This window comes from Amblyomma maculatum, chromosome 1 (assembly GCF_055883805.1).
Source record: "Amblyomma maculatum isolate TAMU_Amacu chromosome 1, ASM5588380v1, whole genome shotgun sequence".
Taxonomy (NCBI): Eukaryota; Metazoa; Arthropoda; class Arachnida; order Ixodida; family Ixodidae; genus Amblyomma; species Amblyomma maculatum.
Window position 1 is genome coordinate 22,657,001 of NC_139344.1, and position 21,715 is coordinate 22,678,715.

The 21,715-nt window shown below is 46.0% G+C and overlaps 1 protein-coding gene across 4 annotated transcripts; it reads right to left on the minus strand.

Moving 5' to 3' along the window:
• Positions 1-941: 941 nt before the first annotated feature.
• On the minus strand, positions 942-20,799 carry LOC146201927 (scoloptoxin SSD976-like). Of its 4 annotated transcripts, none has more exons than XM_084583650.1 (6): positions 20,605-20,799; positions 17,323-17,638; positions 8,377-8,467; positions 4,551-4,729; positions 2,208-2,320; positions 942-1,231 (listed from the first exon to the last, which is right to left on the minus strand). In XM_084583650.1, the coding sequence occupies exons 2-6, from the start codon at positions 17,596-17,598 to the stop codon at positions 973-975; spliced, it is 918 nt and encodes a 305-aa protein (XP_084439776.1). In that variant the 5' UTR covers positions 17,599-17,638; positions 20,605-20,799; the 3' UTR covers positions 942-972. The 4 variants fall into 4 exon arrangements, with proteins under 4 accessions (XP_084439776.1, XP_084439784.1, XP_084439799.1 ...); XM_084583658.1 differs by having other exon boundaries at positions 942-1,251; XM_084583668.1 differs by having other exon boundaries at positions 990-1,259.
• Between the last annotated feature and the right edge of the window lie 916 nt (positions 20,800-21,715).

The following is a 21,715-nucleotide window of genomic DNA, read 5'->3' on the forward strand; positions in this document are numbered from 1 at the left end:
AGCAGGAAACAGTCTTCCGGAATCGCATGCGCAGGTCATGACATTGGAGCAGTGGATTCTGCCTAGAACGCCGGTGAACTTTGATGTGTTCAAAGGAACGCTGGTTGTGTTTGGGGCAACGCTCGGTCACCCGCAGCCAAAGCTTTCGTTTCACATTCGGTTCAGCAGCGTTGAACCCCTCTAATTTTGTATTTCACGCTTTCGGAATTTTGGTCCAAGTTCCCAGTCAAGCTACCGAGTAACTTAAATGCGGCATCTGAGGAAGAAATCAAATATCATAACATATTTTCAGCATTTCTGTAGGTTTGACACCACACGGTTAAAGCGAAAGTGGTAGTAAAGGCCCTCGGACATATCAAAGCATATATACGCAAAACGAACGCTGTCACGTCCGAGCTCACAGCACTCCTCAAAACAATGGACGAACACAATAGATACGCGCACATGTTCAGCAGTGGGATTTGTTCGGGGGAAAATAGGCCCGTGATTAAGGCGTCAAATGCGTTCTATTAGCTTAGGGACAAAGATGTTTTAGGGAATGGCGTGAATAAAGCATGGACTTTACCTTTGCGCGATGGAAAGCAGTGAACAGAGATTTAAAGTACGTTTAAGTTCCCGTATGGTGGTTACCACGAGCGCTGAAAACGAGTCAGTGGAAAATTGAAAACTCGAGAGATGTAGAAGGCCCCTAAAAAAAGAAACTAGACAATACACCCTCGGATGATATAAAAGCACACACACATACACATACAAACGTCTGTAGCGCGACAGTCTTGCTCAAGAAGCTTAGCAGCAAATACTCTCGGACGCCTGTGTCGGTCAGTAAAGTAAATGTTTTTCATTGAACCTGTCGTTCAAACTAGAGTAGCAGTTTTCGCACTGACTGGAAAAAAAAATGAGAGGAAGAAATAGACAAACCTTATACTGAAATATTTTCCAGCCTTTATTTCTGCCTACGCAGTTTTTCCATTGTTAAGCACGAACTATTCCGCACCTCTGACTGCCGTCCATGCACTTTGCACGATGCTGCCACTTTCGAGTGCCGGCCCCTGTGCCGCGGCTCACGACGAAGTAGCTGAGACGCCCCGCCGGCCTCTTGTGGTGCTTGTGGACGCGTCCGCTCTTCTTACGCTTCCTGCAGAGTCCGGTTCGTGTGGCGCATCGCGAACCCTCCGGACAGCGACTGCATGTGGGGCCCTCCGCGTACACCGGCCTTCCTTTGATGTTGCCGCTGCGAGCGAATCGAGAGATCTTCTTTGCTGTTGAGTGAAGTTATAAGCTAGAATCATCCGCAAGAAGCAAAATCCGATGTTCCTTGCGGCGGCTTCCAACGTTCAGCAAACATGCTTGCTTTGAAAGCCCCGGTTGTGTTCCCCTCGAGCCAAGAAACTTGTAAATAGCTGGCACATTTGTCGTTTATATGTAGAGCAGACGTGTATAAAGAGCCTCCCTTTCGGCTTTCCAAAGAAACATGCGGACATGTTACGCTTCGTCCCTTTTTTCAATTCTACCCAAGAAGGCGGGAACATTCTTTGAGGTGGGCTCTAAGAAACATATGAAATGCATTACGCAATAATGCCGGCCGAGTGTCCCCAGAGCCCGGTCTGCGCCTCATTCAATCAAACGAAGTTTGTAGATATTACGTAGTTCTTCAGATGTGTGCAGAAGCGGTTTTTCGCCTGCACTGAACGCGCTATTTATAGCTATGTCAACATGAGGACTGCGTCTAGTGGCAACAATTCATTGCCCTCCATGTCATTGAGGCGCCGTCTTAACATTTCATCAGCCAGTATATAACCCGGTCAACTACATGCTCCTGATAATATTCCAGATACTAATACTGATATGCTGCACGAAATAAGAGCACGATATATCGAGTTACCTGCCTTCATGAGGTTATCATTCTGAATGCATAGGAAAGAGCGTAAGGAAAGCAGATTTAGGCTACCTCAAAGGAGTTTCGACATTCGTAAAAGAGATAACAGTTTGCTCGTTGAACCCGTAAAAGGTATACCGAGAAGCTGTGTAATTTCTTACAAATGGCGACACCTTCGGCATGAGTCCTCAGTAATTTATTGAGTACACGCTCCCAAGCTGACTTGTAAATGTAAATTGACTGCATTCGGTGTGTTCAAATGTTGTCAGCCGCCGAGCACTAGCTTCCGCTTTTAGCGAGCGTAGGAAACCCGACAATAAAATACGCTTACCTATCAGCATAGTTACAAACGTAATGCTTCTGGTACGGCATTGCGCCAAAGTCGCCTTTCATGCGGAACATGGTGAATCCGCATCCAAGATACTGGGTGGTCGCCCATATCACCTACACGAGAACAAATAAACGATAACAGTACAAAGTAAGCTGTAATAGAGCAATGCGAGCCACAAATACTGAAAAACCGAGCCTTTTAATAATTCGCACCAAGAAAGTCCAGCAAAAAGTAATACGTTTGGAATATGTGGCAAGATATTCGCAGTGTATTTTAAATATAATTTGTATTCTGAAATGTGGTCAAAATATATTTGAAATAGATTAGTTAAATTTCTCAGCGAATATCAGAAATATATTTTTAGAATTGGTAAAAACTACTATATTTGAAACTACACTTCGAGGATATTTCCAATAGGTGAAAAATGTATATGCATTTCGCACGTCGGCATTGAATTAAGAGCCTAATTTGTTAATATAAAATATTTCATCTGGACAACATTTCAAGTCTTGCTCGATATTCGAAATGTATTTATAAATTCCGTCGAAAATGCTAGACCTGAAAGTACGCTGCGAGCACATTTCGAATGCGGGGGGGGGGGGGGATACAAATGCGTTTTTAACGCCTTGGAAATGTATTCAAAATGTACTTTTGTAAATACGAAATTAATTTGTGTGAAGTATTGCTCGACACGGAAACTTTTCTTATAAATATGAACTTATTCCTTCAGCTGTAATCTCTTTCGCCACTAGCGCCTAATTTGACTAGCAGCTGGAGGCTACTTTAAACAGGCATGGCAGTACTCTGAACTTTGCGCAAAGATTGGTTGAGAAAAAATAAAATAAGAAGAAATAAATCTGATATTAATTCTGAAAATTGGCGCCACATTGACGTTCACCAGGGATATGTGTTTCGATACATGATGCCTATTACTCCCGCTGTGTGTCATTAAAGTTTCCAAACACATGCACACAGACGGATGGTCTATCGCGAATGGGGTTATAGCAATTAAGGGTAAAGACTTTCGCTTTAAAATGCATGGAATGTCAACATGTCAACTCCCGTAAAATTTTGAAAGCTCGACAGCAAAACGCATGAAAATGGAGACAAAGCTCATTTATTGGAACATTGGTGAATATTAGCACGTTTTCTTTCTTGTCCACTAGCTCTGAAATGCTTGCTGTATTCTTATTTGCTTCCAGCATTGATATATATATATTTATATATATATATATATATATATATATATATATATATATATATATATATATATATATATATATATATATATATATATATATATATATATATATATACATATATATATATATATATATATATATATATACATATACATTTTCGAGAAGCACATACTATTTCTGGTGCATTTTGAGTGTAATCGAAAGATGCTAGGAATCCATACTTTTGACACATTATTCGCATAGCGTGTGCTGGCATGAAAAAAAAAAAAAAAAAAAAAAAAAAAAAAAAGGTCATGACTGCAGTAGTAACGCTTTGCGAGTACACCGTCAGTCTATTGGTGAAACAATTTTCATCCCTGCATAAGAAGCCTAACTGCATAAAGTACGTTTTAATATATTAGGAATATACTAAGCGCGCAAAAAAAAATGTATTTTCTTACATATTTTAAAAATATGCAGTGCTGTAGTCCTCGTATATTTATAATCTTGAAAAACCGAGCCTTTTAATATAATTCTCATTCTACATTTTAGGTACAGGGAGAAAATATACAAAACTAATATGAAATAAACACAATAGATTTTAAATACATTTTTAGCAAACCTTTTTTCTTCTCCTTTGTTTCGTTAATCCAAGAAAATTGACAGATTATTCATCACGCGTACGTGGTTTTTGTATTCTTTTTGCATGAGAACAACTCCAATTATACCTTAATATCTGACATTCTACCAGTAAATTTCCCCATCCTCAAGGAAATTTATCCATTGTTCCATCACATAAGTACTCCACCCACTGGCGGTACCATGCTTCACTTGATTATTGAGAAGCCTTTCCTCAAAAAAAAAAAAAAAAAAGAGTATCATAGCGACGCTTCCCAGCAGCAAACCCTTAGCATAGGCGAGCAAAACGAGTTTGCGGCGCGCAGCTGGCTAGGGTCGCAACAATGCATTTCTGCAGCGTTCAGCAGTAGCCGGGCTCATTACGTGTGCCGCGACACAGAAATTAAAGGTGAAAAAAAAAACATTAAATATTTAGCAAAATCCACTAACAGGGAATTCTTTCAGCACACTCTAACGAACGGGAAAATGCCGATTTTACAATGGTCACAAAGCAGAAAGTAAAGAAGAAAAATTGCGACAGTACCTGAGTGAAATGTCCCGTAGGGCGGCTGCTAAAGCTCGGTTCAAAGTTCCTAATTTGGTACGGAGGGTAGTTTAGGTATTCATTGAACCAGTTGTCGATGAACCGAATTCCATCCATTTTCATCACTCTATTCGAGCGTCGTTCCGATGCCAAGTTCTGGCCAGTTAACCTGAATCGACCTGTAAAGTATAATAAAGAAGCATTAAACGAATTTTTCAACTCTAATGTTAATGATTGAGAGCAGAGTGGCAGACATCTATACTAAGAAGCATTAAACGAATTTTTCAACTCTAATGTTAATGATTGAGAGCAGAGTGGCACACATCTATGCTAATAAGCATTAAACGAATTTTTCAACTCTAATGTTAATGATTGAGAGCAGAGTGGCACACATCTATGCTAATTACTTATCCCCTGCATGGGCTTATATAGCGCTCGTTGGCAACACAGGGTGCTCCCCGCGCGATAGCCCTCACCTCTCAGAAAAATTCCCTTTCGAATTAAAATTTGTAACACCAGTTGCAATGCGCGCAAGATGCGATGACGCACACTTTTGTCTTTGTTTGATATAAGAAAACCTCCCAGAAATAATATTTTAAGCAACTTTCGAGACGCAAATTTGACTATACGCATGGACCTGCCACTAGCCGCACCCTGCCACTAATACCATATACCGGCTATGAGCCTGACAGGGACCTCAGGGCGACGTGCATCACAAAAACAGCATTACTATAGGGAAATGTGCCATTGTCGCAGTCTAGTAAATATACTTTTGGGGGTAAAATAAAGCCAGGATCATCATAACTGTTGATACGTGTGACATCAACGATGGACACGTGATGCCGGACCTCTTTAGCTTAATAAAGTTGACTTTTTATCGCCGTAACTTGCAGGGGCAGCACTGAACCCCAATGCGTTTTTTTTTTTTACTTCATTTGCCCTTTTGACTAGCCAGGCTAAGTTTACTGCCAGCCAGGAACAGCGCAATACAACACAAAGCAGCGCTACGTGAGTGCGCTGTCTCTTCCCTGTCTTTCCCCGCGCCGACGTGCGCCATGTCCTTTTTTTATTTTTTATTTTTTTGCGGCTGCCGCTAAGTTTAGATCTCATAAGAGAGAATCGCAGTATGTGTGTGTGTGTGTGTGTGTGTGTGTGTGTGTGTGTGTGTGTGTGTGTGTGTGTGTGTGTGTGTGTGTGTGTGTGTGTGTGTGTGTGTGTGTGTGTGTGTGTGTGTGTGTGTGTGTGTGTGTGTGTGTGTGTGTGTGTGTGTGTGTGTGTGTGTGTGTGTGTGTGTGTGTGTGTGTGTGTGTGTGTGTGTGTGTGTGTGTGTGTGTGTGTGTGTGTGTGTGTGTGTGTGTGTGTGTGTGTGTGTGTGTGTGTGTGTGTGTGTGTGTGTGTGTGTGTGTGCGTGCGTGCGTACGTGCGCGCGCGCGTGCAAAATTGCAATAGGTAACGTGCTGCTATAGCTTCAAAGTGCGCGCCAATGCACGCTTTTTATTATTCAGATGATTTTGCTCGATTACACCGAGTCCTGAGCCAAGGAAACTGGGTTCGATTTCGGCCGTGGTGGTAGCGTTTTGATGAAGGCGAAACGCAAGATGGCCGTATACTGTGCGATGTCAGTTCCCGCTAAAGTTCCCCAGGTGGTAGAAATTATTCGAGAGCCTCTTCGCCGAAGCCACATGTATCCCGAGTCGCTCTGGGGTGTAATTGCCCATGGGCACTACACAAATTTACACGAAACGGCGGTTCTCTATCATTTGCTGTACATCGTGATCCAAATAACAGTTGCTGGAATGTAAGCGAAAACCGAACGCTAACAAGTATCCCACCAGCGACGTACATGAGGGAAGTAGTATACACACTGCATTCAGCATTTCTTGATACTGATCAAATTTGAAAGGGTGAACATATTTATAAGCTTGCTTCTTTCCACATATCTCATTTGCTATTGCTTTAGAAAATCCTCTGGTAGGTCCAGAACTTCAGCGCAAGCGCCGAGTCGCTCACCACCATTTTTACGCCTCCCCTTCCAGTCACCTTTTTGGCTACCTGGTATTCTTTCAGAATAACCGCGGTATGCTTCATTTGATAATTTTAGGATAACCGAAATTACTGACTCATTATACAAAACGTTAGTTTGCCAGGAGATACCAAATGAGCTGACTGCAGAAAAGAAGCTGCGCTTCTTTGACTGAGAATTATTTTTAGACATGCCGCTGCAAGCGGAGCTCTAGCTGACACTCACACACACACACACACACACACACACACACACACACACACACACACACACACACACACACACACACACACACACACACACACACACACACACACACACACACACACATACACACACACACACACACACACACACACACACACACACACACACACACACACACACACACACACACACACACACACACACACACACACACACACACACACACACACACACACACACACACACACACACACACACACACACACACACACACACACACACACACACACACACACACACACACACACACACACACACACGCACACACACACACACACAGTTATTTTTCTTTCCGGGCGTGTGAATTACCGAGTGGCCGATTTTAATACTTTTTGGCTCATTGATTCATTTGTTTTCAGCTTTTGTAGGTTGCGAATAAGAAACATGCCTCTGCACGCCACTGATATTTCTCCCTTCTATCCTTTGCACAGCAGAACGCTTATCTTTGGGTCGCGATATAAACGGTGAGCATTCATTGTCATGAAAAATAAAATGTATAGTCCAGCGCCGTTATGTATCCTTCTCGCCTATATATGTCCGTCGTATGGCAGCGCTGCCAGTTACATTCTGAAAGGCTGCCTTTAAAGAGAGTCCTCCTTGTCGCTCTTAAAATTGTGAGCATGGGGATCAATTTTTTCATTGAAGTTAACACTCCTGACTATATGGACTGCCTAACATTTTTAAGTTGTAATGTCAGGGCGCAAGTGCATATGAAGGAGGCCATTGGCAGCGCTTATGTGGTGGGCTGATTTTTTTTATTTATTTATTGATTGCCACACTATTGCAGCCTTACTTCGCACTTTTGTGCCGCTCTCTGGATACTGCGACTAGCGTCCTTGGTTGGAAAGGAGGAAATGCTGCACTGTACGGCACCTATTTTTATTACGATTGCTTCTCGTTTACATTTTACTCAAATGTCCTCTGTACAGAAACTCATTCGTGTTTTCCTACCAGCAAACGCATTTCCTTTTTCCTGAAGCAATTCCCCCTTCACTCTTGTTCCAGCATTCCACTTGATAGTTGGAGAGAACGATTACAGACAGATGAATGGAAACTGCGTCTGCGCACTTCAAGCTCTGGGTAAATGAGCAGAAAAAAAAAAAAAAGAGCCATTTTCTGAGCACGTGGGTTTATGACGCTGCGAGAAACGGCGACAAGACACGGGTGGTTCCTCCACCGCATGGAGTAAAAGTGCTGGATGCGCTCTCCTTCTCGGACTACAGCGGCCGCACACGCATTTCTCTAAGACGTATTTGTGTTGCGTCAGCGAACGAACCCTTTACAGCTGCACGCACAGCATGCCTAGCATTGAGCTATCATTAGCATTCTGCCCATCTTTCTGAAAAAAATAAAGATATGCCTTTGCTCAACTTACACAATGGAGAGACGTAAAAAAAAATGTTCGAATATGTCCGAAGTGACTACATCGACGCAGAGCGAGAAGCTTGGCTAAAATCAGGTGAACAAGAAGGATGAATTCAGCACACAATGCAAGTCTTCCCGGCTAGGAAGAGGACACAAACGGTGCTCACTTACGAGTGAATCTGGCATCCGCCCTGTCGTGGGCGATGTCACCGCACTGGTCAGCTAAGGCCTGCGCCACTTCGGCTAGGTCGTCATCCCAGACCTGCAGCAATCGCCGTAAAAAGCACAAGAACGAAAATGTTGCTCGTTCGTTTGGCATGAAAGCGACTGTGGGACGGAGATAACTTATGCACGCCAGGTTTAAACAAAGGAAAGATCAGCATTGAACAACAGCATACCGCCTCATTTCCGCAAGCCTTCGCAAGGAGGCGGAAATTTTGGTTGCGCTTTAGGGACGAATTACCGGTCGAATCCCTCCTACGCCAGACCATTCCACTTCAGAAATGCATGCTGCGCCTGATGTTCCGCTCGGTGACAACCGTGGAGGAAGGAAAGAACTTAGGAGAGGCCCTGACGTCACTTTTTTGAAGTCGGCGCGGCCGCGCCACGACCGGACGCTGCAACCTCTCTCCTCCACCACGGCCGGTCTCGAGGGAGAAAGCGCTTCTCGCGCACTATCCCCCGAGACCGGCCGTGCCTCCACCCTTACTCTCCGTCTTTTCTTCCTCTGCGACGCGCACGAACCTCGGCCGCTTAGCAACGCTAGTGGCCCGAGTTTTCATAGCAACAGCGATGCCGTTGCTAATGGCCCGACTTGGCTAACACTAAATTTTGACGTCACTTCTGCCACACTTTCTCCAATGCATTTGGAATGGCAAGGGTCTCTCCTTAGTTGTTTCCTTCCTCCATGGTGACAGCAGTCATTGGCGTCGGGGCGCACGCGCTAGACACTCTCATAGACTAACACTCTCGTGCCTCCGCAATGTTGCAATTATGTGTAGTAAATAAAAGTACAGTTCGCAGTTCGTACTGTCTCACTTTACGATATTTTTAAATAATACAACGCCAGACGAGAGTTCTTTAAACTCCTGGGAGCGCGACTAGGGCACCTGTGTATTCCTGTAGCCTTGTTGGACGCAACTGTGACAGACAATGTGGGTTGAAAATGTAGTCGTTAAATTCATTCCTGCAGTAGAAACAAGCATGTGTGTGTGTGTGTGTGTGTGTGTGTGTGTGTGTGTGTGTGTGTGTGTGTGTGTGTGTGTGTGCGTGTGTGTGTGTGTGTGTGTGTGTGTGTGTGTGTGTGTGTGTGTGTGTGTGTGTGTGTGTGTGTGTGTGTGTGTGTGTGTGTGTGTGTGTGTGTGTGTGTGTGTGTGTGTGTGTGTGTGTGTGTGTGTGTGTGTGTGTGTGTGTGTGTGTGTGTGTGTGTGTGTGTGTGTGTGTGTGTGTGTGTGTGTGTGTGTGTGTGTGTGTGTGTGTGTGTGTGTGTGTGTGTGTGTGTGTGTGTGTGTGTGTGTGTGTTGAGTTTGTGCTTAGTATGAAGTATGAAGTTGAGGGCTAAATACGCGGCAAATCGCCCTCTTCCGACCTAATTGGAGCTTTTGCAGCGACAGCTCTGCTCGGTTTCGCGTTGGTGCACTGGCAGCTTAGTTTGGTAGTAGCAAAGCAGTCGGCGTAACCGGAGCGTGGTTGCAACGGGAACAGCTCGAGGGGGGGGGGGGGGGGGGGGGGTGATTACCGCAGAAGCAGGAGGGTATGGCGAGAGCAGAAGAGTACGTAACCGGAGGGTGGCTACCACCGCAGTTATCTGGGGTTCAGTATTCGGAGTTTGGAGTAGGTATGAAAAGGGTACGGGAGAGGCTGAGAAATCTCCAACCGGAGGATGGTTACCTTGGAAGGAAAGTTGATGTTTAAGATGGAGAGTATGGAGATATCGTAGGAGTGCAAAACTGTGTAAGGTTTCTTACCAGAACAACATAATGGGTGTTTACTGCGGATGGGGGAGAGCACGGCGAAAATGCAGGTTTGCTGCCAGAACCACTCGATGGGTAGGTGAGAGCCTAGGAATGCGTATTCGCAGAGTGGTTGCCATGGGAACAGCTCGGGAGGTGAATAACGTGGAAGGAGGAGGATAGCCACTAAAGAAAATGAGTGTACAGAAAGTGCAAGAAATCAGCAATCAGAGATTGGCTGTCACGGAAACCATCCGCAGACTGGTTGTTGCCAGGGAAGGAAGAGGGGGAGTACGGCGAGAGCGGAGGAGTGTAGCACGAGCAGTCGGTGGTGGCAGCTGCGAAACGCGCTGCATAGAAAAGTTAAAGTCACTAACAAGGTAGGGTGCCTCCATTGCACCCTGAGAACTGCGGATTGGAAAGGAACGCTAGTCGAAGAACAAGTGTTTGTGCAAAATTAAAAAGAACGCTAGAAAGGCGAAACGGAGAGGCGTCCGTGTGCAGTGCGATGTCAGGGCACGTTAAAGATCCGCAAGTGATCGAAATTACTCCGTAGCCCTCAACTACGTCTCCTCTTTCTCACTATTTCCACTTTCACTCCCATCTTCCTCATTTCCCTTACAGTGCAGTTCCGGTGCCCAAAGTACAAGTGACAGATACCGCGCATTTCTTTTCCTTTGAATCAATTATTAGCGCTCTATAATCATACATATATGAGTAGAGCTCTCAAATGTCTTATTTCTCAATATAGCGATGATTAACAATCCATCAACGGTTGTCGGCGAATCTGGTGCTGCACAGTAGTAGTCCGTTTTACTTTCATTTGAGGTCGAGCATCTCTGCTGAATAGCAGCTGTCTCCTTCATACCCTGTTACGCTGTTGTTTCGAATATATTTATTTATTTTATACATATTTGTGCCTCGATGAGACTATTGCAAGTGTGGGCAGGGAGACAAAAAATTATCATGAAAATACAAAAATGTCATTATGAAGTCAAAATGGCAATACGAAGCAATGGCAGCCAAAAATTGTTCCATTGGTAGGGAGCGGTCATTTCCCGGCAACGAAATCTAGACTTGAAATACCAGACGAAAGAAGCGGTGTTTGAATGTCTCAGTGCGGGAGAAGAAAGGGGGAAAGTACAGGCTATGGGAACTTCTAGTGATAGAAGGCTTGGTAAAGTCCAAATGGTTACTGAGCGAAGGAAGGCGCGGAGAATCAACCACTGCATGCGAAAACTTTATTATAATCGTCAACGAGATGATAGCATGAGACCTAAATCTGTATAATGAGAAGGATAAAAATTTCGGCCCTAGTTGTGAAAGATGAAGCGTACTTATTTCTTTTGAACTGATTCTAATTTTTTACATCGGATTTCGTATGAAAATTCCATAGGATAGAGCCGTAATCAGGAATAGAGCGGATAAGTGTTTTATATGTGAGTAGTCTAGTATCCTTCGGCGCCTTGCGCAATATACGATGGAGGTACCCGAGACTTTTAAAAAGCTTTCTTACATATGATATCAATGTGTGTGGATCATGAACCAAATGCCCTCGAACCGATAGTCTGTCAAATCAAAAGCCAAATGAGTGCTGCTACGTGGGCGGCTCCGATACCCATCGAGTCAACCGGGTTATCAGGCAGCTGTAGTAGACAGCTAGAGAAGTTTTCATATCGCTCACAAATTTATCGCCCTTTTGTAAAAAAAGAAATATAGTAAAGAATGGTACCTTTGGGCTGAAACAAACGCCTGGAGCGATATAGAGCATTTTCTACTGGCACTTTTTTATATTTAGCTGATAATAAAGAGCGCTGCTTCCACATAGTTCAAGGAAAACTATTTGTACGCGGAAAACGGGGTGAATTAGAATTCCGCAAAGCACTTAAAGGGAAGCTGAAGCGATTTTCAAATTGCGTGAAATTCGGTGGTTGGAAAGAAGGGGTATTGCCAATCATGTGTGTCAAGATTTTTTTTTTTTTTTTTCAATTCTGTTGATAAGCAAAACAGAAATCGCTTGTTTCGCTGCCGGGAGCGGTGGAGGCGGGGCGTCGAAACTGGGGAACAGGTGGCTGTGACGTCAATTTGGGAATGCCGGCCAGTCGGCGCGTATACAGGCTTGCTTCGATCCGTTCCGCGCTTTAGGGATCTACAGATCAGCGCAGTCTACTGCTGGTGCCGTTTGTTTTCTCCAGTTCTATCATTCTGTGCTGAAGGTTCCGCGTGTTCAAAGATCCCATGAGGTCAACCAGCAGATACGCAGCTGTTGCGGAGTGGCGCTCCGCGCTGATCGACGCCCTCCGACTAGTGAGCCTCTTTTGCTCAGTTGTAAAATAATCATTCAATGTTCGAAAATTGTTTTCTTGCGTCATTAGAAAACTAGCATTCCTGTGAGTGCGTGAAGCAACTGGTGGCTATCAGCCCGGCTGTCCGTTGTGCGAACTTTGGTGGTCCAGGCGACATGGTGCTTTATATAGCCTCCCAGAGGATAAGAAATTTTCGGCGCTGTGGGCCTCTGTCATGAAAAGGAGAAAAAAATCTTGCCTTTGGAATCAGCTGTGTTTTGCACTGATGATTTGCATGCCGATGGCTATGATCGAATCTTGGCAGCGATAGCGGTCGTTTGGGATTTCAATTAAATCAGCACAACTGAAGTCCGCGGCCGTTGTGTCACTGTTCCCGCTCCTAATTAGGTTAATACAACTGCTGCACGGCTGGTTTCACCGTCGTTACGCTTAACCGAGAATATCGAATTTTAAACGCGATTCGTGGCTCACTGCTGTTACACAGCTTGCCGCCCTTCAGGCTACATCAGCAATTATCAATTAGGTACAGCAAACGAGAAGAATGTGATCGATAGAATGAAGCTGCATTTTCATTAGTCATTTATGACGCAGTGTCTGGATTGCCGTGCTGCTCGCGCGGCAACAGCGCGCTCAAGCATCATCCGAACGCAGCACTGCCTCATGCCACGCCGGCCGCGCCTTTCGCAAGCTGTCCGTGGATCCCTTGCGCCAGCGTCAAGGCAGTGTGCTCCAATTTATTGCTGTCTTAAATAATAAGCGCAGTGATAAAGGAATGTCAAAAATTAACGCTTATTGAGGCTCGCTGACGCGTACCGAGATGGTTGTAGGATAAATGCGATACAAGCAAGTTTCTCTTCACAGCTGCATAGCGGCAGTCGCTTGTGCCTCGCTGCTCATCCCTTGATCTTCTGAGGCGGCGCTGTGATAAATGATATCTTCATTTCGTTGTGAGACAAAGTGATTTGAAGTAGGCAGTTCTACGGGTAGCCTATTTACTATAGCGCTGCTCAGTTTCCATCGTCTGCTGTGGCGCCGATGCAAAACAAAATATAGGCCTATTGACGACCAGGGAGTGCGCTCGTCCGCCACGCTCGCTGCCGGCACCGTTCCGGTAAGCTCGCTTCATCTGGCGCTGCAGGCGCTGCGAACATGTCTGATTTCATGATGCGGTTGAAGCCGGACCATTTTCGGCGTTGCGTTGGACAGCGCACCTCGCAAACTAGCTGCAAAGATATATAGGACGGGCAGCTGCAGCTGCAGTACACGTGCGTTTGTTGTTGCGCCGTTGGGCGATACTCGAAGGTTGTATAAACGGGTTGCCGACTATGATAGCATCATACACAATTTTTGATGCTACTGAGACGAACTTTAGTGTGTAAAAGGCAGTTATTAAAGCGGACCAGCTCTTGCACTTTTCGACTCGCGCAAATGTGCTGACTTTGCTTCCGCTGTCGACGTACTCCACAGCGTCTTCCGTAGCGCCGTTTTATTTATTTTTTTTATTGCTGGTTGCTCGAACGCGTACGGTAAGTGTTAGAGGTGTTTTACATTGTTCGAATAATCAATAACATTTAGGATTGAGCTCTCAAGTCCACTGAAGTGACGCGCCTCTCAAGTCCACTGAAGTGACGCGCACGCAGCAACACCGCCGGCGCCGGCCTCGCTTATACCTAAACTTGACGTCATCATAGGTGCGGCCAATTAGACAACAGCGGCGTTTGCTTGGAGGGCGGTCCTACTGAAGTTTGTTTTCTTGTACAAACAGCCGTTTGTACTCCACTTGCAGCGCAGCACAAGAAATAATGAGAGGAGAGATTACCGCGCATTGTAATTTTTAAATTAAAACGTGATGCATTCTGAATACTACAACAATATCCCGTGATTGGGCTGCGTATGGATAAGCTTGCTACGTAGGGTACATAGCTTTTGTGTAAAGTTCGACTTTTCGTGGAGCTCTTCCCTTGACGCTCGTGCCGAGCACGCATATTTGAACACTTCTGAAAATGGCGATCAGGCAAAGGCGGCCATTACTTGAGTGCATGGCTTTCGAATGCATTGCCCAAAACCAACACTATTGGGCCATCGCAAGATGATTGTTAGCAGGTCTTACTTCGCAGCCATTCTCGGAACAATGCGGCGAAAATGTGATTCTCTGATACATAAAAGTGTCCAAACGACATAGCTGCTGGAGAAAAATTCGCCAGAGACGCGAATGGTCGCAAACAAGGGGTTGGAAAACTGTGTTCTCTTTGATCCCTGAAACAGCTTCTAGTTGCCGTAAATCCGCGAACTAGGCCGAATACTAAGTTTCGATCAGCCGGGGGCAATGTACGTACGACGAATAGAATTATCACTGGAAATGGCAATCAATTGCAGCCGTTGTTGGGGCGCGATGAAGATGTCGCAGGCAAGTGCAAAGCCTCGTGCACAGATAATTCTCTCTAGTTTAAGGGCTGAATGTCACAAAACGACCCAGGCTATGAATGACACCCTAAAGGAGAGCTCCGGGCGATTTCAACCACGTGGGGCTCTTTAACTCGCACTAGCATCGCATAGTATACGGGTGCCTTGTGTTTCACACCCATCGAAAGGCGGCTGCGCGGCCGAGGTTTAGACCAGCGTCTTTGGTTTCAGCAGTCGAGCGCTCTAACACTGAGCCACCATGACGGGGCCACAAAGTAGGGGCAAAATAATCAACGACCTGGGCTGAAATGGAACGCAGCATCTTAAGCATCTCAGGAATTGCGCTTGAATTGATTAAAGCAGAAATTGCATAAACATATGCCACGTTGTCACTCTTTGCAAACATCCAATAGATGATGGTAAACCTCTTATGCGTGAATCAAGCAAGTAAACTTTCCTTCAAAGGTCTGTCGTGTGTTTTATCCCTGTTTCAATTGTAATTACAGGACGTTAAAAGGAAGCATAGTAAACGAACACTTTTCCTTTGACGACAGCCTTTATAGTGAATTTGGACGGCGAAACGGAGTACGAAAGGTCGATGAGGCCGAGTATGAACAGTGGAGCCTACATGCTGGGTCGCTTCTGGCCACGGTAAGTGAATATAATGTGTTCTTTCATGTAATGTGTAATAAAGTGAGCTAATTTAAAGTACTTATGCATATTTTTTCTTCGGTTGACGGCGAGAACACACTAGGCACGAGGGTGCACATGTTCGCGTCTCGAAGGCATTTGAAAATATCGAATGTCTAGGCGGTGTTCCATCGACACGAATGACATTTGGGCCGAATGCCGCTGCAAACCTTGTGTAGCAGCACAAGACTGGAAGTTCGGTGAATTGTAGTCTGTTCAACGGCATTCGAAGCGCTTGTGAACATGGATAATAATTTCCAATTGAAGAACAACACCGCCATGCCACTGACATCTTAAACAAATCCTGTGGTTCCCTCTTGGACAGCAGCCCTGAAGGAAGTCATTTTTGGCACTAGATTAATGTAAGGCGTTATCAGTGCCTCTCCTGTAACACCCCAGTGAACAAAACCAAAAGTTTGTAGTGGCTTAACTGAAATTTCAGAAGCGTTTGTATCGCTCTTAATGGCATTTATATTCGCAGCGTTTGTTAACTTCCTCATCTTCTGAATGAAACTGGATCACTTATTGCACGAATGCGAATACGAAATCGTCCAGAAGCATGCATTTTGTGTATAAAATATGGCCGACTCCAAAAACGGTTCGGAAGCTTACAGGGACACTATGCGTCAGAAGGTCGAAGAGACGAACTTTCAGAATTTTGTATTGCTTGCAATTTTGTATTTGAAGACTACAAGCCAGCATTTATCTTCAGTCAGAAGGTAGAATGTAACCATTTAACTACAACAAGCATATTACAAGGTACAGCTTCTCGGTTAATTAGGGCAGACCTGCATGCTGGACCGAATGATTTTTCTCAGTCGACGCACTATAGATGTCACTTAGCAATAAAGGATCTCGCCAGGCACACATTGTCATAAACGAGCCGCATGCGGTGCGTTTTGTTGCTAGAGATGACACACGACCGAGCACACATGAGCGGTAGATCACGTGACTTTTTAAAATGAAATCCAGTTTGACATGTGCATCTTTTTACAGTGGAAAACTGCAGAAGTTCATTTAAAATCAGTTTTGAGGAACAAGGGTTGCACATCAAGCAACGTATACCGTATTGCTGTGCTATATATATATGCACACACTTGGAAATGGCAAGCTGACTAAATATAGTAACCATTTGTTACCTCGAACACCAGCAAGCTTTTTCGTGTCATGCCTGGTTTTGTAGCGAAAGCTACATTGTGGTAGGTTTTCAAGACCTCGGGTGGCCACAGCTACGTCGTAAAGAGGCGCAGCTACGAGAAGTAGAGAAGAAAAGAAGAAAAAGATGAAGAAAAAGAAAAAAGAAGAAGAAGAAGAAAAAGAACGCTCGGTCACCCGCAGCTAATGCTTTCGCTCCACATTCGGTTCAGCAGCGTTGAGCCCTTCCTATTTTATTTTTTATTGGAGCCTTAGCTTAAGGGAGAGTCTTTCGCGCGCTTCCTTTATCCTCAGCATGTAACTAGCCCTAAGTTGTTAGCACCTGGACTGCTGAGCCAATTGGCTCATGCCTTAAGCATAAAACAAATAGCGTAAAATACGGGAGAAGAAAGAAGACAGACGCAATACTCCGGTCTGCTTCTCTCAGCCCCATCCGAAATTTAAAATACTTTTCCTGTGTGAAGGCGCTGTGCGAACGGCCTGCGTCTTTCTCGTTGATTACTATGCCCGTGCCCGACTATTCGTGGTAACAAGTTTTACGAACTATGTCCCAAATTCTGCTTATCGTATGAACAACCATCCACCCTAAGCCTACGCTACGATGAGCTCACCAGTTCGTACATGTTAGCCGCGGGCTTGAATCTGCTCAGCTGGCCCATGGCTACCAGGCTGCGAAGCTTGTTGTGGCGCCTGAGGAACGCTTTCTTGTCGGCGCTCGACAGGCCTCGCATAAGGATGGTGCAGTTACGATTGCGTGGCTGGCAGGCTGTGTGAACGACGCCGCTCCTCGTTTTCAAGTAGGCGGCCCTGCAGGGCTGTGCCAGGACAAAAGTGGGGTAGCCGACGAGCAGCGAAACTGCCAGCCAGAGTGCAGTTGCCGGCCGCATCTCGATCAGGAGAGCCGTTGCGACGGCCACACACGAACCCCTGTGCACAGACGCATTGTTGCCACGAACGCATCCTGAATACAACTCCAGTTGAAAAATGTCACGGGATGCGGTTCAGCTGTACTGGCACGCAACAGATTGTGGGTTTCCAGTTTTGATTCCTACTCACTGACGGAGGGGAATGTTCTCGGGCAGCAGCCATCCCGATCATCGCTTCTAAAGGCCTGTACACTGCTACGTTTCTAGAGGACGTCGTGCCTGTCAGTGGGCTATAATTTTGCTGTACGCAGTCCTTACTGTTCTTCTGTACCTTACTCTCTTTTGTATTTCCTCCTTCGAATCCTATGTTATCTTTCTCAGCCAGAGCTGAATAACAAACCAGGCACCTTTTCCTGAGTCCCTTGCCTGCATTTTCTCCTCCCCCTATATCTTTCTTCTGGCACAAGAGAAAGACTGAGTCGTGCGTTTACCTCGTAATATCTTTCGGGTGCAAGCGACCTACTACATTTGGGTGGAAAACTCGCAGACAGCAAGTATCGCTTATAAGACGTAGGCGTTGGAGTGGCAACGTCCTTAACCTGCATTAATGATTGGATTCAAGTATGACATATAAGGCATGAAAACACTACTTTAAAATAACATACACATTTCACAATGTTGCAGCTACGTGCCCACCATCCCTTACCACCAACTGCGACATCCATTCTGCCTTCTTGCCGTTTTTGTGGCGCGAACAAGTGCCGATTTTACTTAGTATGCGTATTTATCTTTCGCTACTCAGTCACAACTAAGGATAACATCAAATAGTACTGAGAAGAAAAATGGTATGTGCAGGCCACTTTACACACGTTTCAGCGAGTGACGATCGAGTAAGCATAAAAAGTCACCATTAAATTGTAGTGCTTAGCACTGATCACGAAACTTTTCACTTTTTGGTAATAGTCAACGTAAATTTTCAAATTAAAGTTTTAAGAGTCCAAATTTTTTCTGCGCTTGATTCACTTTATTTAACAGGGCGAGCTTTGGGAAATATGCTGTCAACTGCCGAAATCTTCCTTGCGTACTAGGGTCACAGAGCACGTCACTGGTGAAACCTCGAGCTCTGGTGCTAACAAGCTTCGATCACATCTATAGAACTGCAGTGGGAAAGTGAGCGCCTAAACGATTAAAGGGGCACGCAAGGCGTGATGAATTCAAGATGCAGAACCATCTAATGCCATTACACATAAGCTTGATGTGCTCCGCAAATGATTACAAACATGCTTAATACAGCAGCTTCTTTCTAGAAGGAACAACCATCTTGCATGTAGGTAGTCCACTCACTGACTGCTAGACATGGGCGCCCGCAACACGGTGGAGGAGCTCATTGAAGTCCACCTCTCCAATCAGAGAATCCGGCTTAGTCACACGTAACACGGACGAGCCGTCCTACGCAAGATAGGATGGCAGATTGAGCCAGTACCCATCAAGGAAGCCCTTCCGGAAGACTGGAAGACGACCATTCAGGCCAAACCCCTTCCCCTGAACATGACGCCGGGCAAGGACGACGAGAGGCGCACCGCGCGGGCCAAAGTCATAGCCCGGAAGCTGGAAGAGAACCCCAGGGTCCTCTATGCGGACGCCTTGCTCCGAAAACACAGTGACCGTGCAGCGGTGGTTATTACGTAAAAATACAAGCTGATCGTCAGCGCGTCCATAAAGACAACAGACCCGCCAGTTGCCGAAGAAGCGGCCGTGGCCTTGGCACTCGCACAGCCAAGCGTGGACACCGTGTTCACCGACTCAACGACAGTCTACAGAAGCTTCCGCAGGGGGTAATCTCCTCCGCGGCCCGAGCCATTCTGTCAAAGTACAAGCCTCCGGGAAGAGCTATAGAGCTCGTGTAGGTCCCGGCTCACTCGCAGGTAGCATGGAAACACCATAGCAGACTTCCATGTCCGAGAAATGTCACTCCGAGGCGAGCACGAGCCGGAAGAGCTACCGCGTCCGGTTGCCAGCTTTCGGGAGATTATTCGGATAGGCGAGCACGAGCCGGAAGAGCTACCGCGTCCGGTTGCCAGCTTTCGGGAGATTACCCGGATAACCGAGAGGAAAGGTGCAGACGGCCAGAACCGCACCCAAAACTCACCAGGCAACAACAGACGATCCTGCGTTGAGCGCAGGCGGGATCGCTTGAGCATCACGTACTGATGAACCGCATGTGCCCTGCGGAACACGATATGACATGTCCTTTTTGCAAAAAAAAAGAAAAGAGCACCCTGCCACACGTTTTGGCAGAATGCACAAAACTCAAGACCTCCCCTCCTCCCCTTCCCGCCAATACCCCCAATCCCCAACGCCTTGAGCGATGGGAGACCTTGTTATCCAGCCCTGCCCTATCGATTCAGCGCGCACTGACGGACATGTTCCCAGGAGCTGCTGGGAACATGTGGATTTCGTAACTAGGGAACCACCCGTCTAGTGCCTGCATGCACCACCAAATTATTTCGGGCCTAATAAATGTTGATTCCTCCTCCTCCTATGGATGCCGTGGAGGAAGTGATGTAAACTTGATGCAAATAATCAAACTACCACTCCGTAATGGGTCACATCACCTGCAGCAGGAGAAAAAACACGCTTCAAAATAAGAAGTCTCTGGAAAGACGCTCACTATCAAAAGCCTGTCACACGCCGATAACCAAACACATACGTTTAGTAAATGGGAGTACTTAACTTAAGAGCAGTTGAAAAAGGTTAAGAAAGCGCTGTTATCTTGGTGCATTTTGCGCTATCTGAACTTCCGTTGTTGTGCATACATCCGAGTTTATTCGAAATACTGGCTAATTCAAGACAAATACCGATTCTCAAGCACAATGCTTAGTAAAAATAATTATTAATTCTTGTGGAACCTGCTAGTGCGAAGCCCTAGCTCTCTCATCTTTTCAGCCTTAATCGTCTTTGGAAGTGTTGGTCTTGCGAGCAAATGCTGAAAAGACTGAATAATATGCTGCGCAGTTATTTACTTACCGTACAGAGGCCTTTGACAGTTGAGAAAGCACTGTGCGCCGAATCAAAAAGAATAAAAGCTTGGAGCACTTGGAAGAAAAAAATCCGTATAATGATCCTGTTAGACAAACACGAAGCAGTACTATATCTAAGGCCGGTGGTCTAAAGCCCGATAAGAAGCCGGTGAGAAAGGCACGTATTCTGACTGAGTTCAAGTGCGACTGTGGCCGTGTTTATAGCCCATGTCGGATCGCGAGTGAAACCCATTAGTTTGGCAATGATCCAGGCTTGCGCTGTAGTCAAAACAACTAGTTATGTAAACACTGCGTTCGGCACGAGTTGCCCTTTTTTTTATAACTGGTTCGGCTCCTTGCTTCCACTGCGAGTTGCTAAACACCACAAGAGTATAGTTTCGCCGCACAATCGGATATCCTAACTGGTGTGCTTTACCGTGGGGAAAAGCTGTCGCCGGAAGGCGCGGCGACGCCCGCGTGACGCGACTTGTAACTGGAAGACACAAGCTGATTTTGTCACCACGTGGTGAACTCTACAGCGCACTGATGCATCGGGCTAGGTTACAATCACAGTCACGTCGGGGTCAGCTTGGATGACTGTACCAGACCGCGAAGAAAGCTGGTTCCAACCCACTCACCAGTAGTGTTGCGCCACAGTGCCAGTGGCCGCACTGATAACACTGGGGCCCGAGGTGGTCCGTTGCTCTCGGTTCGGTGCACAGCTGCCAGAGCCGTGCCTGCTCCCTTTGAAGCCGCTGTGGCACGCGGCCGCCTCGCCTATTCACGGAGGCAGCTGCGTCACGACGACCCAGCGTCGTGCATGCCTTCACGGGCCTGCGCGTGAAGAGAGCAAGTGACCGGAGAACGAAGGGGAGAAGACGCTCGAGTTGATGAAAAGTCCCACGCCTGACGCATATCGCACGTTCCCTTTCAGTGCAGTGCTCACCTACGAGGTACTTGGGTGCTGAGGCGAGGACGCTGTCTAGGGCGTCTGCCGGTAGGAAGCAGCAATGAGAAACCTGACAGGGCTTGTGTAGGCCAAAGCATGCTAAGGACGGTGTATCAGTTCATTTTCGCCTGTAGCACTACAGTCATTACAGTGAAAGGAGGTGCACCGC

Excerpts from the sequence above, each read along its gene's own strand:
- LOC146201927 (XM_084583650.1), bottom strand. The coding sequence starts at position 17,598 with ATGCGGCCGGCAACTGCACTCTGGCTGGCAGTTTCGCTGCTCGTCGGC. Across the intron at positions 8,468-17,322 it reads CGGCTAACATGTACGAACTG|GTCTGGGATGACGACCTAGC; the intron begins GTGAGCTCATCG and ends CGATTGCTGCAG. Across the intron at positions 4,730-8,376 it reads GGCGGATGCCAGATTCACTC|GTCGATTCAGGTTAACTGGC; the intron begins GTAAGTGAGCAC and ends TATACTTTACAG.